The sequence below is a fragment of the Trachurus trachurus genome (genome assembly GCF_905171665.1).
Source record: "Trachurus trachurus genome assembly, chromosome: 20".
Lineage (NCBI taxonomy): Eukaryota > Metazoa > Chordata > Actinopteri > Carangiformes > Carangidae > Trachurus > Trachurus trachurus.
Genome location: NC_139911.1, coordinates 17,850,904 through 17,873,306, shown reverse-complemented (window position 1 = coordinate 17,873,306; position 22,403 = coordinate 17,850,904). Strand labels below are relative to the sequence as shown.

Below are 22,403 nucleotides of genomic sequence, written 5' to 3'. Positions count from 1 at the left end.
TTTGTGGTCATGAGAGTAGTTACTGTCCTCTCCAAGCAGCAATGTGACAGGAGTGTGATGACGAAAAGGTTTGGTGGAGACACTCATAGATCTAGGTGCCTAAACTAATGAGGCCATAAAAACCCCACTCGTGTGAATAACATTGGAAACCACCATATGGGTCATTTTAAAAGAGACTGTCCTATTTTGTTGTTGGGAAACAATTCCCAGATGTTTCCCATGAGCCATGGCTGTCAGACTGCCCCAGAGCATTGTGTCTGGGTTACATGCCTTCAGCAGTCCGATGCTCCGACCAGCTTGTGATTACTTGAACACTTGTGACCAGTTAACATCTGACTGTATCCAGTTATGTCTGGATGTAAGTTGCTGTGTTTATGCACTGTCCTCCACCAGCACATAATGTAGATGGAAGTTGTATTCATTCAGCTCAGCAGATTCAAGGACACAGAACATATCAGTATACTCTTTTTCTAACAATAGTGTGGCACAACCAGCCTCTTTAACCAGGTTATACAGCAATGCAGAATACAATAGGTCATGTTACATCCTGTTGCATGTTAATTCCTTAATACAAGTTTGATAAAGGTTTTATCACATCCATTTCCGCACAGCATCATGGGAACTTAGTCACTGTTATATCACTTAATTTATCATAGGTTCTCATGTTTTCACCTCGCTCATTACCACTTCCCCCCCACAGACTTGCCATCACCAATCCAGAGATTTGCTTTATTTATGTTGCCTAGAAACAGAGGTTGGCTGATCTTACCCACCGACCAAACTTACCCTCCACTCTCCAATCTACCTTGGCCACATCAAAGAGAAGACCTCATTTTGAAATTGTCGTTCAGGGGCAGCCAGTGAACCACAGCCTGCCACAGATTTATGCAGGGTTTATGTCTATTTTAGCTTTCAAAGGCTCCCTGTTGTTCTTTCTCGCATTAGTAAGGTGTTCAGTGTTTATTTACTCCCGAGTCCCTTCATTAACTGGATGAGGATGAGGGAAGCAGTGGATCAGTTCTGCCTGTTTGCTGAACTGTAGAAATAGGACTGTGTTCTCTTTTTACTAATTTCAAACACCATTGTGTTTCTGTCTTCACAGTCAACTTCAGTGTCACTCTGTGCACTCATTCACGTGAATGTTCTCAACACAAACACATAATGACTGCAGAGAAATTTCCAAGTGATGTTGAGCATTAACTTTGTCTCAAATTATCTCAGTGTTCGTTCCAATATTAAGATGAAAACAAAAACTGAATTGTTAAAGAAATCTATTTTTTATGTCTTTTAATTGACTGATTTTTAATGGAAATCAGAAACAGATGTTTTACATTTGGTTGCAACTTTATTGGTAAACAGGTATACAATACATGACATGAACAAACATATACATGCAACAAAAACAAGAAGAGACATAAATGTAGCCTATGTCATCAGTGGCTGTGTGCATTGAGGGAAATCATCTGTGATTTATGAGGCATAGAGAATAGGCAAAGGCAGTACAGTATAATATAAATACACGATCAACTCTGAATGCAATGTTAATTCAATTATGAATTAAATTTAGAGCCATCATCTACACTCCAGACTAAAATGTAAAAACTACATTATCACAAATGAATTATTTGCTTTCTTGGCTATTTTCACCTTAATATTATTCATCACACTTCTATAAAGTGCACAATTGCACAATATCCACATGTCACAACCAGTTTCCATAACACTACCTTTTATTTACATGGTGTTGGCACTCGAGCGCAGTGACAGAAATGTAAATATGGCGGTAACAAAGGAATAACTGAAGATTTACTTCTGAACTGAGATGTAAAACAAAAAGATGAACAAAACAATGACGTGTCTGAAACTGGAGCTGGTTATGAACTGGCACTGGAACAACAACAATGACACCAGTAGCTTAGAGAACTTTGGCAACATGAAGCTGGGGAATACTGATAATAGTTTACATAATATGCTTATAAAAGCATGATCCAGACATTTTAAAGCCACCATAAAGCAAGCGTTTGCAGATTTTAGTGGAATGAATGACTTAAGCTGCTTTTAAACGACAGCCACAACCCCAACATAAACATTTGCTCTCTCACTCTTGTGTCTTGAACAAGGTACTTTGCAGAGGACACATTGTTTGCTGGGTTTGATTACCATCTCAGTTAGGCATCAGGAATCAGTTTCATCCTTTTTTTTTTGCCGGGGTGATAATGAGAATTTCATCATGCAGAACACAATTACACTGTTAACGTCTGCACTTACACCTGAATGAAGTGGCCAATTTTGGGGTTACTCTATTCTTTCTTTCATTCCCTCCTCTCCCCACTGGCAGTCGCTGAGTTAGAGTCGTGTGCTTCTCATCAGTGAACAAAACTGACATGGGTAATGAGTTTCCTCATTTTCACTCAGCAAGTTTCTATTTCAGTGATGTAGATGCTTTTGGCAAAGTCATGAGAGTTGAACTGTCTGCTGGTATTTTCTGCTACTCACCCACGGTGATTTTCTATCACCCCGGCTTAATACTAAATATGTACAATACTGATTAATGTGACCTCAAGTATTTATGTCCCCTATAGTTTTAGGTTCATCCCTTGTAGCAACAATAAATATTACAACTTTTTCACATGCAGTATGCAGCCTCCTCTTCCAGAGACATGTTGCACCTTTTATTTCAAACTTGTTTACCTCTAATTAGCCCGATTTTCAGCAAAACCAAACAGCCTTAAAACACTCAAAGTTTCTGCAGGGTACTAATTATACGAGTTGCGGGAGCGGTGCTGCCAGTGTCGCAGAGAGCCACGTTATCTCTTCTGGCAGAGGTGGCGAACTGCCTTTTCATTAACAGCTGGCAGCGAGGATTTCCACTAAGTCTCAAATCTCAGGTGTTGCAAAAAGGTGTCAGAAGTAAGATGACACCCAAGTATTCATGGCAGAAACAGAAAATAAATATGAGAGAGGAGGCAGGGAAAAAAAAGATTTACGTGATAAACAAATAATAAAAGAACAGAATTGTTATAAGTAGACAAAAGACAAGGATTAAACCAAATGACAATACATGATATGAAGAATAACAACAGATGCATGAAATTGCATGAGAGATTACATGAATGAATTCACTTGGCTTAGATAGCCTGCCTTTGAGATATTCCCCTAAGAAGACTGTGCACTCGAGTCTTGTTACAGACAGAGGCAACAAGAACCTTAAGGCACAACACTACAGGCTTCGTGGTGTCCATCTTTCACTATGAAAGGTCAAACAGATCTTACAAGCAGACAGTATTAAGACGGAATCATGCAGATCAAAATCTGGAGCACCCTCACCTCGAGACTGGCTCATCCCTGGAGTCACAGACAGATCTGAATCTGAATTAATGTTTAAGACACCTTTCAGATCTATGCACAGATATTCTAGCATAGCGTCACATGAATACTGCATAACTCCCCCCAACCCAAAATGTGGCAGGGACGGGGGACTCAAGGTGATGAAATCTGTGTAAAAGAACACACAAAAAAACAGTTGCTACCTCCTCAAAGAGAGGCAGGAGATGGAAAAATACTTTTACTACTAAGTTTTACCACAAATTATATGGAGGACCATGGGGGACACATCAACTAAAAAGAGGAATTTCTAAAAGGATTTGAAAAGGCAACTTTAAAACAGTCAATTATTTTTATTTTTTTTAGAAAATACACTATTGAAATCCCAAATAAATAACTGAATTTCAAAATCAATTTCAAAATGCATTTTGAAAAACAGAAATAAATAAATGAATTTGCAAACTGAATTAGAAAATAAAACTTTTAATCAGTCTTTTTAAAGGGCAATTCCATTTTCTATTTGAAAGTCAGTAGCCTGGTTAAAAAAAACAAACAAAAAAAAAAAAAAAGTTGATAAATTAGACTATATACAACAATTCACATGGTAATTTAGAGAAAAGAAGAAAAAGCAGCAATTTTATCTTATTTTTAAAAAATATGATTAAATTTAATTTTTTATAAATAATGATCAATGACGCTCATTTGGATCTTTTATCCTTTGTAGATCACTCATTAACATGCTGCTTTTCTTCAAATTCATGCTCTTTTTTCCAAATTACCGTGTGAATTGTTAAATATAGTCTAAATAGTCTGAATAGCCTTCAACTTTTTTTTTTACTACACTGATTCCCTACACGTATACATTCAAATTGTTTACATTGTGTCAGACGGGTGGTGAAGTGTGGGTGAGAAGAGAGACTTGGCTGGAGCATTTACCAGCCGCTCCGCTTTATCCGCAGGGTTTTTGCAGCTTGGGGCCAATCAGGAAGGGCGGAGCGGAGGACCAACAGACTGGGCATCTCGGTCTCGCTGCTCTCCGCCGTCCTGCTGCAGCACAAGTCAGCGGGTCTTAAACCGAATCACCAGCTGGTCACGGTATGGGGAATGTATTGATTTCTCACCTGAAAAAATGTAAAACCATAATAATGTAACTCATAAACTCCTGCAGCCATTGTGCCTGAATGTCAGGTGTAACAGCCAATCAAAGAGCTTCTTACATCGCCGCTCAGAGCTCATTTGCTTTGCAGTTTCTAAGCGTGGAGGACCAGTAGGGACATGGAATTGTCCTTTTTAAAAGACTGATTAAAAGTTGTATTTTCTAATTCAGTTTTCAAATTCTTTATTTCTGTTTTTCAAAATGCATTTTGAAATTTCTAGTGCACATTCAAATATTAATCTCAAAGTCTCACTTTTTGCTTTCATTTAATTAGTGAATCTAGTGATAATATTTATTGAAAGATAGAACATTCACTACACACAGTGCCAGATTTAATGATGAAGATACAGTGTATTCAGATCCCCTCTTAATTTGATTATTACTCTAATTTTGTCATGATCATTTATACTGTTTATTCTTTCACTGTTTACCTGCCAAAAGCCTTTATTTATCTTGTATAGATACCTCATCACTGTTGTTTTGTTTTCTAATTCTGCCGCTCTCTGAGAGTTTCCTAGTAAAAAAAAAAAAAAAGTAAGTAAGTGATTGCAGCCTCCAGTCTTCTTGGGTGTGACACAGGAAGCTTTGCACACCTGGATTTGGGGATTTTCTGCCATTCTTCTCTGCAGATCCTCTCAAGCTCTGTTAGACATTTCCAGGACTCCCCAGAGATGCTCGATTGGGTTCATGGCAGGGTCATAGTCAGGGCCACTCAGGAACATTCACAGTTGTTCCGAAGTCACACCTCGTTGGGAGGTGAACCTTCTGCCCAGACTGGGGTTGTGAGTGATCTGGATCAGGTTTCCATTTAGTGTATTTCTGTACTTTGTGCTTTCCCTCCCTCCACCATGGCCAGTCCTTCTGTACCTCCTGCTGAAATACAACTCCACAGCATGAGGCTGCCTCCACTGTGCTTCACTGTTGGGACTGTTGGTATTGGGCAGATGGTGAGCGGTGCCTGGTTTCCTCCAGACATTAAGGGATAGAACTGAAGCCAAGCAGTTCAATAATGGTTTTTATCAGACCAGGGAGTCTTGTTCTGGACAGCTAGTCTGAGAGAACTTTAAGAGGTTTTCATGTGTCTTTCACTTACAAAAGGCCTCTGTAGTGATGGTCATCCAACTTGAAGTTATCCACTCTCTACACCATCAGGTTCTTTGTCACCTCTCTCAGCTCAGTTTATCACTCCTGGTTGCACTTTCTTCTGGATGACTTGGTTTTTGATCTAATGTACTGTGCCATATAAAGGCATCTCCATCTCATACAGGACCAAAGAGCTAAATATCAAGTGTGATGTCAGTTTTTCTTTGACGTACAGCTGAGTTCAGGTTGATGAGGGTGGAAATAATTTCACACTATCTTAAAATGAGAAGGCAACATAACAAAATTTATTGATTTTAAAAAGTGGTCTGAACACGTTGTATTTGCCCTGTAATTACTATTATCAAACTGTCTGAATAACGTGGACGTCACATCACCAGTGACAAGTAAAGCAGCCAGTGCATAAAAGCGAACCTGTCATGCCTTTGTATGGATCCTGGGGAAGGCAGCCATTAGCAACATAATGTAAGAGGGTGAAGTGGCATCACTTAGTTTCTTTTCATTACCATTTTCATTATATATTTAAATATTTGTGAAGGAAAATATAGAAATAAATATATAGCTGGGGTCCATATGAGGACGCAAACTAGTATTATATCCAGCAGATATAGAGATTAGATATTAGAGCATCAGAAATATACAATTGTTGACATTTACAGGTGACTGAGAAGGTGAGTTGTGTGTAATTATGGTCAAAGAATCATTTGAAGAAACAGAACAGTTAAGGGTCAAGAAATAAAAGAGAATCTGAAGTTGAGTCTTGAAAACTTCTACTGAGAGGAAAAATGTGCAGCAGGAGGAAGATAATTCCACAGATTTGAGGCCGATATCGAAGAAGCCCCTGTCCCCAGAACATTTAGTCCTGGATCAAGGGACAGACAAGAGCCTGCCAGTGTAATATGGAGAGAGGAGCTTTGCAGTGTAAGAAGGGACAGACAACGTTTTATTCTTTGTAGACAACGTGCAAACAAAAAAAGAGACAAGAGAGTGGGAGGTGAGAGGGAGAGAAATATGGTCCTTTTTCTTTTGACCTTGATAAGACATAATGAAGCAGATATAGACAGAACAGAGGCTCCTGAGTGATTCAGAAACATCAAAGTTCTGCAGCGACAAACCTCAAAAGCTCACTATATTTGACATATAATTCAACAATGAATGTTAAACACCCATTTGGAGAAATATTATGATCACATATACATCTTCTGGGGCCTGTATGAAGACACATTATACTGTAAATACTGATGATAAAAGGTGTATAACATCTTATCTCAGAAACATCTTATAATATTGACATATTGTCTATACACATATTTCACTTAAACAATATGCATAAAAAAAACATGAATATTTTCTGATTCTGGCACTCTGATCTCAAATCTTTGGACTTTACTGTTAATAGCATTACCATAATTGACAGACGTTCATATTTCCATTTATTAATTTACCATTATGCCTATGAGCATACATGTATACATGCATGTTTATACATGGGCTATGCATAATGTATAATGCCAATACATTTAACTGTTACAATTTCTGATTTGGTGCACAAATCATTTTTACATGACTATGTGTGCACACTGCATACTGTGCATGGAAATTCAATGTATGCATAAAGGCAATGGGCAGCATAGCCAATGTGTTATGTTGTGTGCAAACTGGATAATATAGATGTGTTTAGATGATGAATTCCACTGAAAAGCTGAATCTTCAATCAATATTTACTTCATAAATGTAATGGAGTAATAGTAGTGTGTAGTTGCATCAAATAAAAATACTACTTCTACTCATTATAGTACAGTACAGAGGTAGAATGAATTTGCTGGTTACCACCCAAAAACAAAAGCACAACCAGGCCATTAATTATCCAATTTACAATTTAAATTGTGAAAATACGGTTTACTGTAGTGCTTGTTACAATAAAATCAATAAAAGTGCAATATTAATTACCTCCTGTTGCTGTGTTCTTTATTTTATTTTCTCTCTGCTGTCCCCCTAGAGACCCCCTGAGGGCAGCTATCCCAGCTTGTTTATACTCCCAGACTGGGTGGTAAAAAACAACCTGGCTTCAAGCTTCAGACTGAATGCTGCTGTCTGAGCCTCAGTGTAGAACTGAGGTGGCCGAGGTGCCGTTTCACAGAGCACAGGGGTAATCACAGTCATTACAATTAATTTTATGGTTGTGGTTTTATTTTTGCATTCTGTAAAAACTTGTCTGAGAATAAAATCAGCAAATCCATTGCATGTAACATTGAGTCTAAATACTTTTTATTATTATTATCAAAATAATAATAATACTAAATGAAAATACTTATGATCATTCTACCACAACAAATGTATCCACCCTTTAAATTTTATAATGTTTGGGACGCCCCTGTAATTAAAATCACTCTGTCTCTATCACAGTAATTCCAGCACAGACACCCGTGTGTCAGCTGCATCTTAAATAAGGTTTGGTATCACCTCAAACCTTATTTTAATTTCAGTCTCTCACAGACTCAGTTGGAATACTAACTTCAGTTGATGATATAAAATACCTGCCAGACAACATGAGAGCTGAGCAACATGCAAAAACATAGTGTTTGTCTAACACAGCAGGTTATACTGTACATCAGCAACACCTTAACACTTGTGATCATATTTTAAACCTGATACATTTTCCAAAGGGAACAAAGATGGGCCAATTATAAAAACCAGGAGGAACCTGAGCCAGAGGTTATAGAATTAGAACTAATCTCTGGAGATTTACAGATGCACAGTTATGCAGTACATTTACTGTACTTGAGTACTGTGGTTAAGTATATCTGTACTTTACTTGGTATTATCTTAATGTTTACTCCACAACACTGCAGAGGCAAATACTTAATTTTTTTCTCCACTACATCTGAATGAGGTAGGATACTCTTGTTTTGAGACAGAACTTTAAGGCAAGACAAAGCAGAATTATTTCTATAACAGAATATCATACAGAGGGAATGACATCTACTTTGGATAATGTTATGGACCATATACTGTGTTGGTCGCAGGAGAAAAAACGATTAAAGCCGACTCCTACTCTGTCAGTCGTGTGTCATTGTGTTTGCTGCATGTTTGAAAAGCTCAGTTTTGACTTGGCAGTGTCCTACTGAAGACTACGTCGTATGAGGATGAGGCAGAAGATTTGTCTTATCGTAAATCCGTGTTTGAAAGTTTCAAAACAAAGATTCTTTTCATTGTTCACCACGACCAAACTTCATCTCATCACTGCCTGAAAAAAAAAATCCTGAGGTATCATGGGTGTCTGAATGTGTATGAATGGTAGAAATGTGCTGAATGAATGTGTGTGAGTGGGAGAATGTGGCTCTTCATGCAGGTCAGACCTTCAGAGGGTTGTGTCAGAGATACAAGGATCTGTAAAAATGCTCTGTGGAATCTATAAGGACATAAAGATGAACTTTTGAATACTTGAGTGTTTTCAAAAGGAAATACATTAAACCACTGAAAAAACTTACTTGTCCTTGAGCCATGTTTGAACTCAAATATTTATGTGCTTTATCCACCTCTGGACAGATTGATTATATTGTATCATCACATCTTCTCCTATGTTGACATCTTGTGACAGGCTGCAAAAATCTTAGGTAATTGCAATTTGCAGACAGGCTGCAAACCTATCACCATAAAACACACTGGTTGTCATTACTTTTCAGAACTACACGAGTCGTGCGAGTTTTTCTCCTGACACCCCTATCAGGAGCTCACGGTAGCAAAATGGAAACAAAATTGTGTCAAAGTCTGATGTTTGTTGAACAAGCCATGAATCCCGATATTCTCAGGGAGTTTTATTAAAATAGCAGATTTCGAGGATTCTGCAGCCTTGGCGGAGGTAGGGCCTGTGCACTCTCTCTGGTGTTAATCAGTAATCTGCTCAATTTCACAGATCTGTGGTCAAATCTTTTCAAGGAATCAGGGGTTCCTCCACGTTCAATCGTTTACTGTACCAGCAGTGCATCGAAGAAAGCTTAAGCCAGGGATGCTCGGCTAAATTCAATACTCTCACAGCTCTCGCTCTCAGCAGACCCAGATCCAAATTGGGTGCCGCGGTAACAAGAGTTCACACGCAAACCTCCAACACAGATAACAAAACAAACCGGTGTTCACAGCAGTCGAAGCTGTGGTTTGCCCTCAGTTCATTCTCTACGCATGAGTAAGTGCTGCCTACTGGATCCCAACATCCGCCTTTTTATAGCTGTGAAAAACCTTGCATTTTGGGTTTGCTTGCTCTAGTTTGTCCACATGATTTGCACTTGAATGCTACAAGCACCACTGCAGCTGGAGGAGCCCTGAGTGCTGTGCTCTGGTGCCCCGCGTGCAGAGCAGCAGTCTAAAAAGTTGAAATGCGCTGCTTTGAGCATGCTAAATGTGTACATTTATCCTAATCCTTCACTTTTCACAAAACACTTTTCAGGGTTTTACAGAGGCAAGCAGCTATAGTCCTCCCTCTGGCAATATAAAAAAAAGCAAAGTACAAATGCATTTTCATAAATGTTTTGAACGCAGCAGAAGAAGAAGTAGACGGCTGCAGAGAGAAAATCTCTAATATTCCTCCAGATAACACCTTTGTGGCAGTTGCCTTACTAATAGCATTCACGTTTGTATCTCACCAGGGAGCTCAAAACTGTTTTTTTTTTTCTTCCTTTCTTTTGTATTGACTTTTAAAAATAGCACAGTCCCTTGGGAGATACTGTGTAGGAAATGGTCTGTGTCTGTTGGTGTTTGTACAGCACACAGGCGGCCGATTGGATGAGTAAGAGGAGGAGAGTCGGAGCCGTGTGTCGTCTACATGTTAAGCCTGAGCAGATCACAGAACATATGCTCCCGAAGTCACGAGCGGTAAACAGAGAAGATGAGTCGTCGTAGTTAATGAACTGGCAAAGACAATGGTGACTAAGAGACGATTCTACACTGCTTATTACAGTTTCACTTCCTGAGTCAGAGCTGGAAAAGAGCATCAACAGAACAGTGTGCGTGCACGAACCTCTTTCCCACATGGAGCCACAATCTTGTCAGTCATGTATTTTCTAGCACAGAGGATCATTTATTACGTTGTAGAGAGCCGAGGTGTTTTACATTTTAGCAACACCACTGGAACATCTTCATTTCCAGAGAATAAATAACCTACAAGATGACAGAAATGTCCCATTGCAAATTATGATACTCTGTTAACACTTATTGGCCATGTCAGTAATTATTATGAAACCCAAAGAGGGCTTCAGGAAATGCCACGACTCTTTAATTCTGTCTTTGAGTTAATAATGCCCATGTCGCAGCCTATGTTTAATACATGTGTTTGATTGAGGCAGGCAGGAATGTAACAGTGAGATAATTGTTTATAAGGTGAGACAACAGGATCACAACGCCGGCGATATTCAAGATATTAGTTTGTGCTGAACAACACATTGACCTGCTGTAGTGCAGACGTCGTCGTTTTTTTTTTTTTGGATTATATTGTAGGTCACTGCCTCTTTTAAAGCGCAAGAGAGTGGGGGTGTATGGTACACTCTGCATGCTGAGTTATTGTGGCATTTAATGTTTAATGCATCTGTTTCCACTCTTGCCGTTTATCGCCCGGAGCTGCTATATCCCGTACTTTCTGAACTACTGAGGAGCCAGAGACGACTGAGGTGAAGCTCAGAGTGTGACGTAGTAGAACACACCAGGCAGCGAATATGTTGCTTGTTGAATTGCAAAACATCACAGAAGCACTCTTCACTTTTTATTCATCACATTTTGTTTGGCAATAGAAGCGGTGCCGGCACTATTTATTTCACTTATTTAATTCTGTTCTCTTTTATTCTTCCTCTCTCCTGTGTTTTGAATTGTGTTTTTTTTTCTCTCCCAGTGAAAAAGCTCCATGTCTTGCCTCAGTATAAGGGAAGTGCAACAAATAAACAAATACACTTGCTTTGCCTGCTTTATTGTCCTGAATGGCTCCTTTTTTGTCTCAGTAAACATTTATTTTGTCTTCCTGCAGCGTTAAACCAACACTTCTACTATGGGCTTTCCGGGCTTAAGTGAACAAGAGCTGTGCAGACAGGTGCTACATTTTAGGAAGTGATAACTGCACAATCTAGCCGGTGCTTTATTTGACATTACAAAAGCACAACAAGTCCTCCAACCAAAACAACCAATTGTTAAGGTTGCTGAATAGTCAGGGTTGGTTTTGGCACAAAGAGTTATTGGTTACATTTTATGGTTAGAGGACATTTGTCACCATGGTTACAATAATTAGTGGTTAAAGAAGTAGACCATGGAGGCTGGCAACTCTGGTAACATGATTTTAACAAATGCTTTGGTAACACTTTATTTGACACCTATCTCTATAGCGCATTATAACCATACCATGAGTTATAATGCAGTTATAGCACTGTATAATGATAGTTATACACGTTCACAAGCCAATTATTACACATTATAACTGTATTAATGCATTATCTATGTGGGCATTGTCAGAGAGTTACTAACAATTATAATGTATTATAATACCTGACCTTATAAGTCATGATAAAATGCTTTATAGTGTGTTCTGATGATTGTTATAAGGCATTATGATCATTTATGAGTGTTTATAACTACACTGCTATAACTGCATTATAACTCATAAGTATGGTTATAATGTGTTATAGAGATAGGCGTCAAATAAAGTGTTACCAATACTTTCAATGTTATAAGGTTTTTGGTTTGTTTTACAGTTGTCCCATTAGCAGTTTGATACCTGCATTTTAAAGTGTACCCCACAGGCTGGCTAGCAGTGTCGTTTACTGCTCTTCTATTTTCATTACCAGCACACAGCTAATCGTCTACCTCTTCCTCGCCCAGAAAAAAAAAGGCTGCATTTCTCGGCTGCATTTGAAGGGGTCTTTGAAATGGGACTGCCCAGTCGAGCCGCTGTGACGCAATCAATCTTTATATGCAGCCTCCAAAGGGTTTGGCCCCGCAATTGATTAAAGGTTTCACATGGGAAATGAATAGAGGTCTCATGTGTTTTGTCGACCCATCCATCCACCTCATTCTCCTTCTAATGTGGACTTTATTGATCTTTTCGCTACGTCAGCTGACTTCCTCCTTTTGCTCCTGTCATAATTAGAGGTCAACTGAACATGAAACATAACTATGTGGGGTAATAAGCCACTGACACAGAATATCTATGAGATTATTTTGTTTTGTTTTGTTTTTTTCTTCACAAATCTTCATTACCATAGCTACATGTTCAGTTGCTCAATTTTGGTCTGATATTTGAATGTCACCCTGTAATTCAATTCAATATCAGGAAGTTAGTTATGGAGAACAACGAAGGAAAACAGCAACTCAGAAAATAAAGACGCTACAGCAGAGAAGAATTCCAAATTCTCCACACATGGAGTTTAAAAAGTTGAGGATGGATTTAAAGAATTCACTCCGAAGCTTAATTTTGATGTAATACCTTCAAAGGGAAAATACAATGCTTTTTTTTCATTCAGCGGCAGACTTTTCCACCCTGTTCTTTTCAACCCAGTCTCCGGTGTAGGGCTGAGATAGGGTTGTGTTTGGTAGCTGTGGCTTCTCAAGTGATTTCCAAGAAAATGAGCTGCACCTAGATGTCATGGTGGCACTGGCACTTTGAAATCATGGAGAAAATAAGGGTGTGATTTTCCTCTGCTCTTGACATAAATACATTGCAAAACAAAATCTAACACCAGCTGTGGTCTTCAAATCGACCCCAATCGCCCCAACTTGCTGAACTTTCCTATTGAGTCATTGGATTTACACTACCGAGGTGTACTGTACCTACAGTAATAAACCTGCAAGTGTGTGTAAATGGCCCATGCAAATGATTATTGCTTAACACTCGGTAAACATGCTCTCAGACAGTGACGACTATTGTGTTTGCTTACATGCCACACTCAAGGGTAGTCGCCGATGCCTCTGCATAATTAACAGGGTTAACAAAGGTTGTGGCCACAAATGCATGCAGCTTTGCACATTAAGATCAGCACATTCCTGTAAACCAAACCTGTCAGCTTAGAGAGAGCGCTCAGCAGCAGTGCTGACAGCTTTATTTCCATATGCATAAACACCCTCGGAATAATACAAAGTGACTGGTATTAATTAAAGCACCCATATGTATCAGCACTATAATCCCTGGCTACAGCGCAATTCAGGAGTTCATTAGAAGCTGAGGCACATTTCAATGGCAAACTGAACAGCAAAAAGTGAAGAGTGGTCTTGGTGATGGTATGCATTCATTTAATTCTGTCTAAACAAATTGTTCGGAGACTTTAACAATAGGCTTAATTCAAAAGACTGTGACAAGTCGTCTTTGTTGAGTGGTGACAGCTATGCTTGCACAGGCTTGTATGACTTTGAAATTGAATGCTGTAAACACATTGGTTCACAACCAAACCATGCGCCTGTAATTTGTCAGCTAGGTAAACTGTGATATTTCCCTACAATACAAAGTCAAACACAGGGACATGTTTTTTTTTCCTGCACCTTTCCTGTTGCGAATAAACCTTCTTGTTGTGATGAAAACTATTGATGAATGAGTTGCAAGGAAGGAGGCATTTCGATTTTATTGAGTCTCTCTACTCATGGTGGAGCACTGGCAGTAAAACAACTAGAGAGGAGACTGAACAATGAGATTGGACAGTGCTGTTCACTGGGGCACAGAGGGTTGAACCTGCTCCAACATAAACAGTATCAATGCCATCACTTCTTTTTTGCCTTGGCCGGTGGTAATGGTTGCTCTCCCCTGAGCTATTGGGGATATTGTGCCAGTTCTCTCATGTTTATGCATAGAATTGCGGCCACCTCCCTCCCACACCCACCATTCCTCCGTTAGTGCTGATGTCTCTGTTTGGTCTGTCTCTGCAGCAAGTGCCACCAGACATGGTGAGTCATAAGTAGTGTGGAAATGATGTGTTTTGGGAAAGGCCATGGAACAGCAGGGTGGGGGGAGTGTAGTGTTTAGTTATCATAACCTCCTGTTGTACCGATTCAGAGACTGTTTTCATCAAACTGGTGCTCACACAGGTCTGTGATTAATACAAACTAGACTATCAAGACACAAAGTGCAGCTGTAGGTGTTAGGGATATCATTAGTTTTTCAGGTATTTAATCATTTGACAATGCTGAGTCAGGGAATCACCAAGGTGATTCACAGTTTATCCTCAGGGGGCAGGAATGTGTGCACCACATTTCATGCCAATTCATCCGATAGTTGTTGAGTTGTTTCCCTTGAGGACCATTAATTTAGATATTGTAAACAAAAAAGTAAGACCGTGTCAAAAGTATTTAGATTCATCATCAAAACCATTAATGTCTTTATATGAATTTTGTTGCCAGTTCACCCTGTGGATTTTTGGACAGTACACAATTTAGCTCAGTATATGATGGGACAGATAGAGAAGAACTGTAAGTCTTCACACTGGAAAAGTAGGGGCCAGAGATTTCCTGCTGATCTATTAAAGTTGCAATCTGGAAGATTCCAATCTTAGTTGGTTTGGCATGACCTGAAGTTACAGGAGATGTGGTTCAGGTGGCAACAAAACAAACTTACCATTTTAATAAAGGAGTCAGAGAATAATGGACTTTCCCCTCATCATTCTGTGAGCACCCATGATCTGATTTCGTGCTGAATGAGGCATGAGTGTGTAAACAGCAGGGCACGGTGAAAGGGGTTGGCTACCTGGCTGAAAAGTTGGAGGCGTGCAGCCTGTCGCCTGCAGCTCTCCATCTAACAGCTCACTGTGGCTGCTCCTACTTGTTCCATCACTGCCTGCAATGTTTCAAACTGATCCACTGTCAAAAGAAAAATGGCTAAAATGACCATGGACTTGTTCTGTGGAAGCAATTTTGATGGATGTTAGCATGAGGTGCTTAGCTCACTGACAAACACATTCCATGTGGTTAAATGTTCCCAATGTAAAGCTGCAGCAGTAAGACCTAATCAGTTTGTGTCAGCGAATGATGCCTCTTACAACTTTTACATAAAATGTGTTGTTGCATTATAACATATGGCCTCCACGAACATTCCATAGCTCGAAAGTAATTAACTTCATCAGTTACAGACAAAAGCTGTAGACATTTAGCCAGCAAGTCACAGTTGTAGCTGCTGCACACAAGAGTCATAGATTACTGGATGTACATTCTAACACATTTACCCAAGCTCAGCCTTGGTTTCTACCTGTTGGATGTGATAGCAAGAGACAGAAAGGAATCACTTCAGATCCATTGGTAAAGGCTCTGTATTGTATGTCACCGACTGCTTTGGCTTTCATCCAGACCTTCTATTACGTCGTCAGCAGACCGTAGCAAGAAAGGTCTGAGGCACTCGATTCAATGACTGGGGAAATAGGACCATTTCAGTGCCTTACCGAAGCCTCAGTGTGACTTTGTAATTCTTGCACCTTGATTGCCTTTTTTCATTATGCCGATATTTAGCAGAATCAGGAAACACTCCCTTTAAAAGCATTTATTTGTTGGTTTGTCTGGAGAAAACCAATCAAATGTGAAGTGACTTCTCCCTCCGAGGAAGGTTGTGCTATGTTGTCAGAGGGGGTTGTGGGAAAGAGGTGGAAGTTAAACACTCATTTTGTGGAAGATATAAAGGATATGAAAGGTGAGCAATGAAAAGGATGTTTTGGAGGTTACTGGAGGATCTTTGCATATTTTTTCAAAGCATGTTTAAACTAGTTCTTACTGAGATTTTAAATCACCATGAAGTCAAAAGTCTTTGTGTTCCCTGGTTTAACATGATTAATAATATGAAGATGGAGATGAAGAGTGCCATTTACATGTCTAATTATTAAACCTCTTGTGCCTGTTCACAAGTTTTAGGTCTAAAATCTTATGGCCCATTGACACTGACTAACCAACATAGGTGCAGACACTTTGGGTTATTATAGTAAATGAGTCATTTATAAATAAGGCATGATACAAATAAGTAAATACTGAAAGGGATTTTGTCCAAGTGTGGTTTATTTAAGAAAAACAGTGTTTATTACATGACTGAACTGCAGTATTTAGCCCTAATTTATCTTTTTACAACTCTAGTACAAGTCTATTCACAGGACCCACCTAACAGAAACATACATTTTCATGTGGGCCTTCATTAATTACAAAATTACTCGAGTGTCTCCAAAAATAAAAAATACAGATTGATGACTGAGAGATAAATAGATAAATACACAAAAAAATCTAATCAAACTCAATCAGCCAATAAATAAATAGAACAATAAATAACATTCAAAACATCTTTGGCCAAACTCAGGCCACTTCATTGTCCCACAGAGTTGATGTTGGTCTTGGTAGATGCCTGGGCCATTCATAGCACAGTATTCTATGCTGACAGTAACCTATGAGGGTCTAAGGAGCAACACTGGATATGTGGCATGAAATAGCAAGTGAAAGAGAACAATTATATTGAGGCACTTTTAAGGATGTTGTAGGAAATGACAACATTTCCGTGTTAATCGGTATTCCCCAAGAGGAAACAAATTTTAAGATGAAACAACATTCAATTTAGTGACAATTGAATGGCTGCCTTGCTCATCTAATCATGTTACCATATGTTCCCTTGATTTTTACAATTTTGGGACTGAGCATGGTAAAGTACCACATAAAAAAAGAGAAAGAAAACAGTGAGCTGGACAAAGATGACAACAGATAACATGGGAGGAAAACAATGCTGGAAACGTTGTGTGTCACCAACCAAAAAGAACATTGTTACATACTTGCTTTTTGAGTCTGTGAATAACATCAATGTGTGTTCTCTGTGGTTGTTGAGTCCGACTGAGATTCTGACTGTTCCCCAAATATCCCTGCCAATGTCTTAAAGCGAGGCCCCCAGTCATTGAGGTAATCATAGTCCTCCTCGAGGTCTATGGCGAGGGACTCGATGGAGCTTAGCGACTCGGCCACGGAGCCGTCGCCCTCGTAAGCGTACGTGGCCAGGGAGTCGTACGGTGGGGCTGAGTTGTCCACGTCGTGCTCTTTCAGACGCTGGTCGATGAAATCTCGGATGTCGGCGCTGTCCTGAGAGGCAGGCGGCCTGCGATCTCTCTTCAGCTCGGGTTTGACGTCCCTGCGGAACAGGTTCTCTTTGACAACCTTGGGATTGCGGAGCGTCCCCATGTCGAATGCATGGGTGTCCTCCTCGCCTCCTCCTTCGTCATCATAGTGGATGACATTATCCCGGATGTCCTCTTTGGAGGACATTAGAGTTTCCTTCTTCTTCTGCCGTCTCAAGCCCACGTAGAGGACCACAATGACTAGGGAAACAAATTGAGAGAATTATATGTTAGACCACTGACAACTGTGTGCACTATACCTCTGAAGAAGGTGAAGACCCTGGTAATCACAGTGCTGGTAAAAGGTGTTGAGGTGTTTGGGTGACATTGTATAGATGTTCAACAGCATGGCTGTAGAGATGGCAATGCCAGTTCTGTGCAGTTATTCATGAAGCCCACTGATTTGAGTAAGATTTGTTATAACACCACCATTGTGTTGCCATTTGTTGCTTTTTGTCGAATGTCTTTACAATTAATGATTAAATACCTAATTACTGAAATATTTGCCATGGCATTTATATGTCCATGTCCTTCCTGACTTTAAACTAAGACGAGTCAACCCCCTTTAAAAAATATATAATAATAATAATAATGATAATGATAATGATGATAATAATAATAATAATAATAATAATAATAATAATAATAATAATAATAATAATAATAATAATAATAATAATAATAATAATAAACCCTAATCCTGCTCCACAGGCTAATGCTTAAAAAGCTTAAAACTAATAATGTTCCCATTAGCTTCAGGTGTTTAGCACTAATTATATAAATAGCAAATGTAAGTGTGTTAACAAACTAACCAAGATGCTGAATGCTTCTGTGTCATCTTAAGTACATTAGAATGCGGGCATTAGCATCAGCTCAAAGCACTACTGGTTCTGTACATACAGCTTTACAGAGCTGTAGGCTTACTGAAGGTCAACTATTGCCCTCAATTTAATATTATTTCAGTTGTAAAGGTAGAGTAAATAGAACCTCTTTGAAGCAACAGTTACAAAGCGAGCAATCTGGACATCTGGGGGAAAAATATCACTTGGTTTTCATGTTTTGACATATTCTGACCTGCAAATCAATACCTCGTGGGATTTGAATTGCTTTTGTAGCACGAAGCAAATAATTGCACAGGCAGAAATACATACTCAGTGAGTACAAGTAGTGGAAACACCATTGCAGGTAAAAGTGCACCACTGAGAGTAGACCCAAAGCGACAGTTTACTGTTTGAGCACACATTCCTTTTAAAGCTTCCGTCAGGTTCTGCATTTTTCGGGCACTGTAGTACCACTGTGTGGTTTCCAACACGTAACGTTACAATAAATTTCCTGCTCTCCCTTTCTCCTGTCAGTGCAATCTGTCTCCCCCTGTCTGTCTCCCTGAGAGTCCCTCTCTCTGTCTGCCTAGCGAAAAACTCAGTAAAATATGTGTTTTTCCTCTGGGTTTTTAATATACAGTTGCATCTTGGAGGAAGAGCAATGGCCAGGATAAAACTGAAATCATTCAAATGAAAGAATCCAATAAATATATTCAGACTGGAGAAAAAAAAAGCCTTGAGTAGGTCTCTTACTTTCATCCTCTCTGTATCTCACTTCCTCTCCGCCTTCCTTCACTCCCTGGTGATTGTATCTACCTGTGTGTAGTGTGATAGTGTGCCAGCTCCCCCCAGTGGCGCCTAAACTAAATTTCAACAACAGGCAGATATACAGTATAGGATGGACATTGGCTGGACTCACAGGGTGCACCAGTCCATACTGTATCAGTATGGAGGAAACAGCAATGCAGATGAAAGTCTCTGTGGCGGTCTGTTTAATTTACCTCATCATTCCCCTGCACAGAGAGAACTACTACAACTGGGTCATCCTGACAAATCCTACACAGGAACGAAGTGGCTCTATGGAAATGTTCTCAGTGTGAGTTCTGATTTGCTCTGCCACTTCACTGCTCAGGGACAGCATGACTGTTTGGCGCCAGGCTCAGCTCTGGGTGCGAGTCAACTCTGAGCTTTGAAGAACGTTTTTTTTTTTTTCTCAGATGAAGTCAACACACCGATACGGCTCCACTCTGAACTGTGTGCTTTTATGTCCCTTCACATATAAAACAATGAATATGAATATGAATGAAAAGGGATTAATGTTGAAGCGTGGCAGCAATTTCATGGATGATTCCCTGTTAAACCATATAATAGAGAAGGATAGAGAAAAGTAAATACAGCTCAATTCAAAAGGTCATAGCTCCCCTTGACTTCCACTGTAAAATGGGAACTTCTTTAACAACCTTCCATCCCACATTCATAATTCAGAAAATGATGCCATAAACCCACATTTACGTCCTCCCTGCTATGCAGATGAGTTTGGACATTAATAGCGGGGAATTAAGGAGGAGTTTTACAACTATGACCTTGTGGGAAATGTAAAAGCTGCAGCCTGGGAAGCGGCCACGGGGCAGCCAAATTGGATTTAGTTTATAGAGCCAAGCGTCCCTCCCTCCAATCTCAAATGTCTCACTGAATGACCAAAATCATATGGGTTATGTGATTATCTACCGACTCTCCAGCAGAGATGCGCAGCCAAACCGATGGTCAGCTCGTCTGTTTGGAAAGAGTCGTTGTCAAACATAACTGAGTGGAAATAAATCTGCCCGTTTATCTGTGCATTTAGGTGGATGTATATTTCTGCTTTATGAACTCAGTTGAATGTCACGGCTATAATTTCAACGATGATATTTCAAGGTTAGCAAAATTTAAAAACTGCACCAGGAAAGGATTAAAATAGATGTGGTGACATCACCTACCAGCTTTTTTCTGTAGTTTAAGGCAACATATCTAACTATCAGGGTTAGGGCCTCCTGTCTTCTTAATGATTATCAGTGGCACTGTGCTAACGTGAAACCTGTTACATGGCAGGAGACAAGCAGGTCTCACCTAGCAAGATGATGATACATAGAAGGATGGCGATCAGAGCTCCGGTGCTGAGGCCCACGGGGAGAAAGATGGCCTCTGCACTGCAGGTTAAGAGGGATCCATCAGATTCACAGCCACAAACGCGGATGGTCAGGGTGCCGGTGCCGCTCTTAGGTGGGTAGCCATTATCTTCAATCACCACGGGGAGGAAGTAGATCTCCTGTAAACGGCGTCTGAAGCCACTCCGCTTTGTCACAATCCCAGCTGTGTTATCTAGAAGAAGGGAAACAGAGAATTTTTTTTTTCTTAGATTAAAAGAATCTTTAAATTTGTGTGAAAAGGCTTACAGTAGTGTAGCAAGTGCTTATTCCTTGATCTATACAGGTGTTCCGACCAAAGCCACAGAAAATACTCCTCCCGGTACAACCTCACATCAATCAGACAATCCTTTGAGATACGCCTGTAGGTCCAAGAATGAGAAAGATAAACCGTTTCAATGTCTGATAACTCTTCATGTTTGATATGAGATCCTCTGGCAAATGTGGCTCTCTGAATGTGATGAAAAACGGCAACATATCAAAGACATGGCTTATCACAGCTCTCGCCATTTTTACACCGCTTACTTTAAAAGGCGATGGAGTTTAACCACACCCAGAACATTTACTGCCCTGAAACACTGCACCGCTGCATTTTCCTCCCCAATCTCCCTGCACTGCGAGAACTATTTGGATCTGTTGTTATTTTTTGTTATCTCCTAGCGCAGGCAGTATCACTCCTGTGAAACAGCAGATTAGCAATGAAAGATAATAGATAAAAAAAATAAATAAATAACAACACACAAAGGGAACAACTTGGGAAGACATCCGGAGGTGTGAGGATCGCAAGAGGAATAGGGGTCGACAATGTATATGAGAGCGAGGGAACATGTCAGGTTGGACCTGCCTGGTTCTGTCTGCTACAGCTAGACTGTCTGACCCCTGTCAAGCTCGGTTTGTTCTTCTGACGAAGCCTGGTACATTTTCTTGACAGGAGGTCAGGCATTTTAGCACACCTTGCATGTTGTGCACAACAGCGATTCTGTTTGTGCTCTCTCCCTCTCTTGCTGAACCTGTTCGCGGCGCCCATGGTGTTTTTATTTCCTGTCCCTGCCTATCAGATCTCACCCTGTATCTGGAGAGTGTGCTCGCAGGGCCCCTGGCAGTCGGGAAACTGCAAGACACTGTGTCCAAAAGGTAAAAACTGGATCAGAGGTTCGGACCGGGGCTTGTCAAGAATGGTGAATGCATTCGTTTTCCCTGGCCTCATCCTGCCATGTCCCACTTTTCATTACCGTCTTTCTGGTTGGACTTCAAAGGGCTCGGCCACTGCATGCCGCAGAGTGTCATATACTATGCCCTTATCGTAAGACAACGTCTGACTGCATGTGCTTGGGTTATTTTTAGGCCTGAAACATGCCACTCTTACAGCTCGGAGCAAAAAAACTGTTCACCCAGCTAATAATTAGTCCTGAGCATGTTGTAGTTTCAGTATTTTTCAAGGATGAAGCTGCATAAACTGTGGTAAGGTGATATCCCCAGGCTCTACTCGGTCTCACACGCCACTGACTCACCATGGCACCAAACACAGCTGTTGTCAGAGCAGAAGAGCACTTACTTCCAAAGTCCCGGATGGTGAAATTCTTGTTGGTTTTTACATCTTCCTTTGGCGATTTGAAGGCGAACTGTTGCCCAGACATTGGGAGATCCTGGTCTTTAGCGCTGAAGGTTTGAATCACCTGTTAAAAATAAATACAAAAGGAAGAGATTCTTATTTTGCTGTACTTCATTTTTT

At 40.0% G+C, this 22,403-nt stretch overlaps 1 protein-coding gene across 1 annotated transcript in view; it reads right to left on the bottom strand.

Annotated features, from left to right (window-relative positions):
- Positions 1-17,356: 17,356 nt before the first annotated feature.
- The window catches only part of LOC311003835 (cadherin-12-like), a gene marked incomplete at both ends in the record, with an annotated part of 70,311 nt that continues 65,264 nt past the window's right edge, over positions 17,357-22,403 (bottom strand). The window contains 3 exons of the mRNA XM_083995722.1: positions 17,357-17,868; positions 20,595-20,846; positions 22,227-22,347. Of these exons, the coding sequence (XP_083851848.1) occupies positions 17,357-17,868; positions 20,595-20,846; positions 22,227-22,347 (885 nt within the window). The remainder of the gene's footprint in view (positions 17,869-20,594; positions 20,847-22,226; positions 22,348-22,403) is intronic.